This window comes from Gavialis gangeticus, unplaced genomic scaffold (assembly GCF_001723915.1).
Source record: "Gavialis gangeticus isolate Ggan-Ray unplaced genomic scaffold, GavGan_comp1, whole genome shotgun sequence".
In the NCBI taxonomy this organism is placed as follows: Eukaryota; Metazoa; Chordata; order Crocodylia; family Gavialidae; genus Gavialis; species Gavialis gangeticus.
The window spans coordinates 24377476-24385585 of NW_017728997.1; the positions used below are offsets into that span (position 1 = coordinate 24377476).

The 8110-nt window shown below is 46.5% G+C and overlaps 1 protein-coding gene across 2 annotated transcripts in view; it reads right to left on the reverse strand.

Annotated features, from left to right (window-relative positions):
• Position 1: 1 nt before the first annotated feature.
• The window catches only part of RPN1 (ribophorin I), a 15253-nt gene continuing 7144 nt past the window's right edge, over positions 2-8110 (reverse strand). Inside the window, exons 1-9 of one of the 2 annotated variants that reach the window (XM_019504951.1) lie at positions 8013-8099; positions 6576-6882; positions 5162-5371; positions 3747-3939; positions 3350-3449; positions 2925-3063; positions 2522-2641; positions 1694-1939; positions 2-366 (exon numbers count right to left, since the gene is read on the reverse strand). In XM_019504951.1, the coding sequence (XP_019360496.1) occupies positions 184-366; positions 1694-1939; positions 2522-2641; positions 2925-3063; positions 3350-3449; positions 3747-3939; positions 5162-5371; positions 6576-6882; positions 8013-8098 (1584 nt within the window). In that variant the 5' untranslated portion in view covers position 8099 and the 3' untranslated portion in view covers positions 2-183. Of the gene's footprint in view, positions 367-1693; positions 1940-2521; positions 2642-2924; positions 3064-3349; positions 3450-3746; positions 3940-5161; positions 5372-6575; positions 6883-8012; positions 8100-8110 lie in introns of those variants that run through there. The other variant, XM_019504953.1, reaches the window with a different exon arrangement.

The window sequence follows — 8110 nt, forward strand, 5'->3', positions numbered from 1 at the left end:
AAAAAAAAAAAAAAAAAAAAAAAAAAAATTATTTGCAGGCAACATTTTCCACTTTGCATTTTCCGCCTTCCCCATTTTTCTGGCTGAAGAGCAGGACGGGTTTGGCTCAGTGTGTGTCCTCTCCCAGGCCTTTTAATTTCACTTCACTTTTCTCCCCCTCCTGTAACCACTCGTGTTCTGAAGTTATAGTGCATCAAGGATGTTGTCAATTTTGGTGACCAGCTCCTGGCGCTTGTTGGAATGCAGCTTCTCATTCTCAATGTACGTGTCCTTCTTGAGCTTGCCCGCCACCAATCGCTCTGCCTCCACAGATGACTTCAGCACCAGCTCCTTGACCTGACTGTCGAGCTTCTGGATCTCACTTACCTTGTGGGAGATCAGAACAAAGGGATGTTTAAAAAGAGGACTGAACCTAAATGTAGCCCTGTCCTAAACGGAACAGCTTGTACAAGGGAAGGCCCAACACAGGAGACAGTTATTCTGGGTGAAATGGCTATTCTTCAAGTCACATGGTGTTGAGGGGCCTTCCCTGTGTAGCAGACAAAAATGAGTGAACTAAATGAACAGATGTGTTGAGGGCTGCAGGATTAAGCAGCACAACCAATGAACAAACAGGTTTAAACAGAGCTGCAAGGAACATATGTTAATAGCAATGAGAGAGGAATAACTTTGAAAAGCAAGATGGTGTTTCAATGATACATTACAGCCTTTCAAATCTTGGTGATGACCAGTTCAAACCTAACTCGGGCCAAAAGATGTTTCTTGTGGCTATTTACTGGCTTGGTCTGAGACGCACCAGGTCAGTGAGATTGGTAGGCACAGTTTAAAGCTCTAGTCTGACTGCTGATCAGTAGCACAAACAATGCCAGACTTGGTCACCAGGCCAAGGGCTGAATGGGCCCTGGAGACTAAACTTAGCTCTTCCCATTTGAAAAAGAGAGCTGCTGCAAGTCGTGCATGTGTCAGGATGGTGCATGAGTATGTGGACACATGTGCTGGCTGCCCTGTCCTCACAGAGGAATTGTAGAGAAATTTAGCTGCCCAGACCAGCAAACCAGTAAAAATCTATTACTGATAAATTGACACATGCAGAAAAATATACAATGAACAGGTGAGACTTAACTCTCCCAATGTAAATTTTAGTTTTAAAGTAAGGTGCTAAAATAAGGCAACTCCCCCTTCCCCTAGCATCCTAAAAACATTTGACCCAGGAAGGAAAGTAATTGGCTGACCCCCTATAGGAGCTGTGTGTTTGCCATCTTCACGCAGCCCTGTAGGATAATACAGAAACTCCATAGACTGGGGTTGGCAACAAAGCCATAAGAGCATAAGGCCCCAAAGGCATGTCTCCGTGTTACTGGCTTGGCTAGTAACACAATATGTAACATGTTGGCATGTCTCATCTGCCCAAACATCATAGCTAGGAATTTAATGGCAAGCTGAAAATGACTGCATATTACAAAAGCATTAATGTGTGCCTAGGCACTGGGCTCAGGGGATGTTCCACAGACAGCAAGTGCTAATGTGCCAGGTACCTATTCACCTCCATGTATCTGAGAACTATATAAATGAAAAAACTAACTGCTTTTCAAGAGAGAACATAAGGTGCAGCAGCTAAGCCAAGAGTGTGAGGACATCTCAAATAGTATACAAAGCTCCTAAGAACACAGTTTAGACAGGCAAAAGCTCTTACTTTATCACATAGGTCAGAGCCTTCAGTCTTCAGCTTCGACTGCAGAGAGGCTATTTCACTGGTTAGGACCTTGTGCTCAGTCTCCAAAGTTTTCTTGCCACTGTTCAGAGTGGAGATGTCTCGTGACTGCTTGTATTTGTTCACTGCTTCATCAAAATGGCGGTACAGGCCCAGCCTTTTGTTCACCAGTGTGAGGACTTGCTCTGTAATGCAAGCAACCTTCATCCTGGCTTCAGCAGCTGGGTCCTGCAAGGGGCAGGAAAACAAGACAGGCATTTACAAGGAGCCTGGAAATAGCCAATTCCTTTCATGCTGCCCTTGCCAGATATTAGTAGAGTAGCAAATAGGTTTAAAATGGTCCAAAGGACAGTTAAAAATGATATTGGCACATTTTCAATAGGCTCATAACACAGCCAACTGCAAAAGCTAGCTTTTGCAATCAAATAGGAGAAACCCCTTTTCTCTAGCACCGTATCCCCAAAAGCGTTAGAAGTATAAATTTAATAGGAAGTGAAGAGCACGAGTATCTAATCACCCAGCCTACCTCATAGGTAAATAAAAACAAGGGGAAATGGGGAGTCCTAAGCAGACTGATTCAGGTAGGCTTGTTTCTCTACACCAGACTCCTTTACCTGGAAGCTGAAGTATGGAAAACCCCTTATGCAACTAGACAAACTCAAAAGGACTTTACATATTCAACAACTATGGGAACAAGGGACCACTGATGGACAGAAATATCTTGCTGGAAAGAACTTTCAGCAAGTGGAACTTTTCTCATACTTTCCCAACTATCTTCCCCCACAATGACTGCAGCCTACTGTACAGCACCTTGGTGATGGAGAAGTCCAGTCTCACATAGATGATCACAGTGAAGAACAGGATGTAAAAGGCTCCTACCACCAAAAGGGGCTCCTGCAGCATGAGGATCTTGTTGAAGGTGTAATGCACCTAAAGAACAGTGTAGAGAACAAAGCAGTGACTGACCTTGTTAAGGAAGAAGCCTCAGGCACAGAAAGGTTCCTAAAACCCAAGTGCAGCGACATGGAAGTGGAATGTATCCAGCTCAGCTATTGCTACTGATCAGGAACGTGGCTTGAGGGAATGCCATAGTTTGCATGTCACTCCACAAGTACTCTTAAAGCTGCAAGCTGAACACTACTGTGACTCCCAGGTAAGCATGAAGGAGGCAGGGGCAGTCAGTTTACCTCTCTGTATAAAAGGCCAAGCTTACCACAACGTCCTGGATGTGCTGCTCCACCATGTTGTTCTTGTGCGCCACGATGACAGGGCGGCCAAATGTGTCCAGGTAGGTGTAGTGGAGCTCATCAGCGGCTCGGTTGATCTCATAGGGACTGTCCACATGGATGTTCCTACAAGTAAAACCAGACCCTTTCATGCGAGTCCAAACTGGCTGAGATGGCACAAGCTAAGATTCAGCTGACCAGCCACATCCACAAGCAATTAGTTAGAGACTGAAAATGCAGCCAGTTAAGAAGCGTTTTATAAGTTAGACGCTGCATTCCAAGGTTCCTTCCACACTTGTATCAGCAGTTGTGTTCTGCAGTCCTCAGACCATAACTGCAAGCAGGAGACTTGGCCATCAGCTTAAAGGTGCAGCAGCTCCAGCAGTAACAACCCAGCAGCATTAGCACTTACTTGGCACCTTCTGGCAGGATGATCTTCACAGTCAGAGAGTCTGTTACTTGCTCGTCAAACACATGGTCAACAAACCTCATCTTCAAGGCATATTGATCACCTGAGAGAAGACACAGGATAAAGATTAGACTCCCTGCAAGAACAAGACGAGTCCCAGTGTCTTTCCATTTCAACACTAGAAGCAGCAGAGTCAAAGACTGGGGTTGGGTGCATCCATCCACAGACGGCTACTTCATTCCACTGAAAATGTTAAGTTTTAACCAGAAGCCAAGGGCTTCTAGAGGAGTCTCTGCAGCCCACGTGTACAATACAGGAGTACTAACTAACACCACACACAAGGAGGTTCCCCTACATCGTGTAGTCATCGCAAAGGGCCACCTAGTCCCTTGCTACCCACCGAGGTTGTAGAGGTATTCGTAGCTGGGCAGGTTGTAGCCAATGATATAATGGGTCTTCCAACCCCCAAAAAGTGGGAACCGGGGACGGATCTCCATCTCCACAGAGTCATCCAGGATGAGCAAGTGGCTGGTAGAGATGTTTCCAATTTCATCTCGGTAATACACATCCTGAGCTGCCGCAGGAAGAATAGTCTGCAGGGGAGAGAGAAGCAGCACTCAGTGCCCTGGCTGAAGACAGAGGACTACCTTAATACAAACAAAGCAGTGGAGGACAACACTTGGCTAAGCATCAGACAGGAGGCGTTTCCTCACTCGTGTTCTTATGCACAAAGCCACGCGACTGCTCAGCTGCATCAAAGACTAAGGGAACAGATCAGCAGCAGTGACTGCCAATATAAACATTAGCAACGGACAAGGAAGCTCTATAGCAGGGGTGGGCAAAATGCAGCCCATGGGCTGGATGGGACCTGCCTGCCATTTTATTTGGCCCACAAGGCCCCTAAAAATTTAGAAAATTAATATTAATCTGCCTCTGGCTGCCTGTCACGCAGCCCTCGATGGCTTGCCAAAACTCAGTAAGCGGCCCTCCGCCCAAAATAATTACTCATCCCTGCTCTATAGGATAGCCCAGCCTATGGCTCCATAGTCAAAATAGGGCTGATTCCTACAGAACATTAGTGGTGTTTTGCCCAGTCCTGCGGCAAAATCCCAAGCAAGATGGGTCCCACTGTTTATCCCAAAATCATTCCTGGCTGGCTGACCCTGGAGGCCCAATTTAATTCCTCTTTCAATGGTCAAAAGTTGCCTTGTTACAGTGGATCTGGTTAATCCCAAACTGGCATCAGTGTGCTAGGCATAGGCAGGCAAAACCCAAATGATTTTGCTGAAGTGGGGAAGCAATGCATGGAGACCCTTGCACCCAATTAAGAAAGCCACAGCATTGACCACCTCTGTAATTGTTCACTGGTCAGAGAATGAATTGATAGTAGCCACTGCCACCTTTCATCACAGCACTGGCAGGTGGTGGTATAGGAGAAGAAGGAATGAAGAAGCAAAGAACCCTTGCCACTGACAGGTTGGAGTGGGGGAGAACTCAAGAGCTCCTGGCAGAAACAACAGGTAAAAGGTTGCAGGAAGGCACTGAAAGAGAAGGAGGGGAGTGGAGGCTGGCACATAGGGAGCTTGTACAGACAACTGACGGGAGTTTGTAATGAGCTCAACCTGCAAATGGAACAAAAGGTAAGACAGTCCAGTGAGATCTACCCCATGTCCTTCCCTCTCTGGTCATTACTGCCTGCAAATATAGGAAAGCTTTCTGCATTCCCCCGCCAGCATCATTTGTGCAACGTTGCAGAACAACAGAAGCAAGGGCATGGGCAATGCAGTAATAAAACAGACAGCCCCCAATACAAACCTTAAAAGATTTGACAGAAGAGATTCCACTGTCTGGCTGTCGCTGGTAGTCATATCTGGAGAAAGGCCCCTTGAGCACAGCTCCTGTATGCTTCAAGTCAACTGTTTCTTCTACAGCAATGTTCCCCCAGTGTGACACTTCTATGACCCGTGTCATGCTGGTGATGGTTAGGAACGGACTGTTATTTTCATAGTGGACCTTCAGGGTGTCCTAACAAGGAGAGAAAAGATTATATAAAACCAGACTGGAAAGTATCTGAATCCTTGCCTTAAAAAAAATTCCTGCCCAGTCCAATTCTAGATTGAGGCATTTAGCTTGGTGAAATTAGTCACAAGGGGCATTGAGGGATAACTTTTTGATGGTTACAGGAACTAGTTACCCAATACACTGCACTTCCATGTACAGCCCAAGGCTAATGTACTTCAGTTGGGGCTCTGCTCCAAAGCCCAGCAGACATCAATCAAAGCACTTTAGCACAAGAATGAAATGAAGGTACTGAATGCATCTGCTTGGGTTTCATGAAAATACATGGCAAATTAACAAGGACAGATTCAAGAAGCTCCACAGGTAGATTCATAGATTCATAGATTAAGGGTCGGAAGGGACCTAGTAGATCTTCTAGCCCGACCCCCCGCCAGGGCGGGAGAACAACAAAAACCCCAAAAACCCCAAAAACCCCAAAGTACTAAGGTTTCATGTGCTGGCGCAGGCAATATTCACCTGCAGCTAGGAGTTCAGGTGCCTAGCTGAATCTTGTCTTGGTGCCAAATTTAACTGGGAAACTTGCAACAAGAATGCTGATGCTGGCTATTAAAGAAAATCCATAAGGAGCACGGCTGTAGGTTAAGAGAATGTCTCCTCTCTGGACTGTCCCACAAACTTCCTTGACAGAGAGGGATTCAGAGAAGCAAGTGTTTGCACCTCAGCATCTCATTGCCAGCATCTTTTTTTGATTTCCAGAATGGACTGAGTGTTGCTGAACTGACAGTCCCAGCTGGGGACTAGAGAGTTACCTGCTCTATACCTGGAGCAGGTAAAAAAGGCAGAAGTTCAAGCTTGCCACAAACATCCAGGACTAGGAAAGACCCCTCCCTATGTGATCCCTACTGGCAGTGTCTACAGAGAGGCCAAATCCAGAAGCAATTAATCCCAGTGCAGTGGCTTTGTCCTACAGGCACTTGCCCATTAGGAACTGAACTTAAACAGGCCAAACTCAGTTTGCTTAGAGTCCTAGTGTAGATATAACCTTGTTCAGACTGGAATCTATGAAAGAAACAAAAGCCTCCATGCCCCAACTTCAGTTCCCAGGGCTGTAATTCACATTTACAAGGTGGATTCTTCAGGGGAACAATAGGTCCCAATCTACTTTCAGGAGCCTGTAGCAGGTAGGATTTCATTTGCCAGAAGTGCTTACCTGGCTGTAAGGTGGGATGTCCTTGAAAGGCCCATACTCTAACATATCCTCGGACCGGGAGGGATTACCCAGCTTGGTATAACTCTCTATGTTCCTAGAGGCCAGCTTCACACGTGTAGTCTGGGTCTTGGTTGGGTATGGCGAATAGAAATAGTGATTCCCTTCAAAGACCACAAACTGCTTCTCAGCCTGCGTGATGTGCGTGGGGTAGGGCTGCAGGACGTGTGTGAACACCATTTCAACAGACACCCGGATCTTGGCCCCTGGTGCCAGAGGAGATGGCAACTTTACGGTGAAGAACTTTCCACTGGAAAGAAGTAGAGCAGGGAAGATGTGAATGTCAGGATATCAACTTGCCTGAGGCTCCTCCACAAGCTCCTGGAACACATACTGCAGAGGGACTTTGGAAGCGTTCCACTCACTCTCAAAAGAGCCCTGCTACAGGCTGGGGAGTTTGGTGAGTCTTACAGGATGAACTTTAAAGCAGACCTCCCCTGACAGCCTGCTAATTTTGCTCCTCAGCATACATTTACTACACTGGATTAGGGAAGTTTACATCTAACTGGTGATAAGGTAAACCCAGGAAGTTTTCCTGAGCGAGTCAGAACCAGGCTCCTTCTGGGCTAGGGGCTACAGGATCATTTGATACTGCAGAATTTGCCATGGTGTGGCATGTCCCACATTACCACCAAAACTAGTAGCTGTGCAGGCAGTGCTCAGCACAGTCCCTCTAGACCCCTCCCAGGGGCCTGAATATTTCTTCTACATATGTCTCTAATTAAAGGAATGAGAACGCATCACTGAAGTGGTGTGACAGGAGAGCTCTGGAGGAAGCTGAGACCCAAGGGACATCCCTACAAACTGCAGGACAGTGGAGGCCAGGTGAAGCTCCTGAGCCTGATTCGCTAAATGCTGCACAGCTATAATTGCAGCCTTTATAAAGACCAAGCAGGCTGTAGGAGGTAAAACTATTAGAGGGGCCTTTTTCCTATACTGACTAGGAATCTAGCTGTGTGCTATCTGGTTTAGGTTTGTATATGCTTTGATTCACCACAGTACTCAGCACAGAGCTAGAACACCACAGGGGGCACTGATCAAGCATGTTTTTTAAAACGGAGCAGAAGAATCTCCTACCACATGGGGTTGGGAGTGGGACTGGCATCAGCATGATGTGTTAACTGTACTCTCCTATTGTTCTACAGCCGCACAACAGGCAAGGCTGTAGCATGAAGCAGAAAGTGGGTCACTGCATAAGTAAAGGACACCAGTGTCAACGATACTAGTACTGGGGCTACCTTAGGAGCTGTGAAAGAGTTGCTGATATAGCAGAATCAGCAGGCAGGTCTACTTCCCTGCAAAAGGTGACCATCTGGAATGGGTGAGTTATGGGTATTTGTTCCCATCAGAAACGTTTTACCGTTGGAGGGCAAGACTCACCTTTTACCTTTAACTTTAGTCTCCCGCACTTCCAGAGTGTTCTCCTCTTCCTCCTCACCTTTTACCTGTCTCAAAACAAGCTTCATCAACATGACACC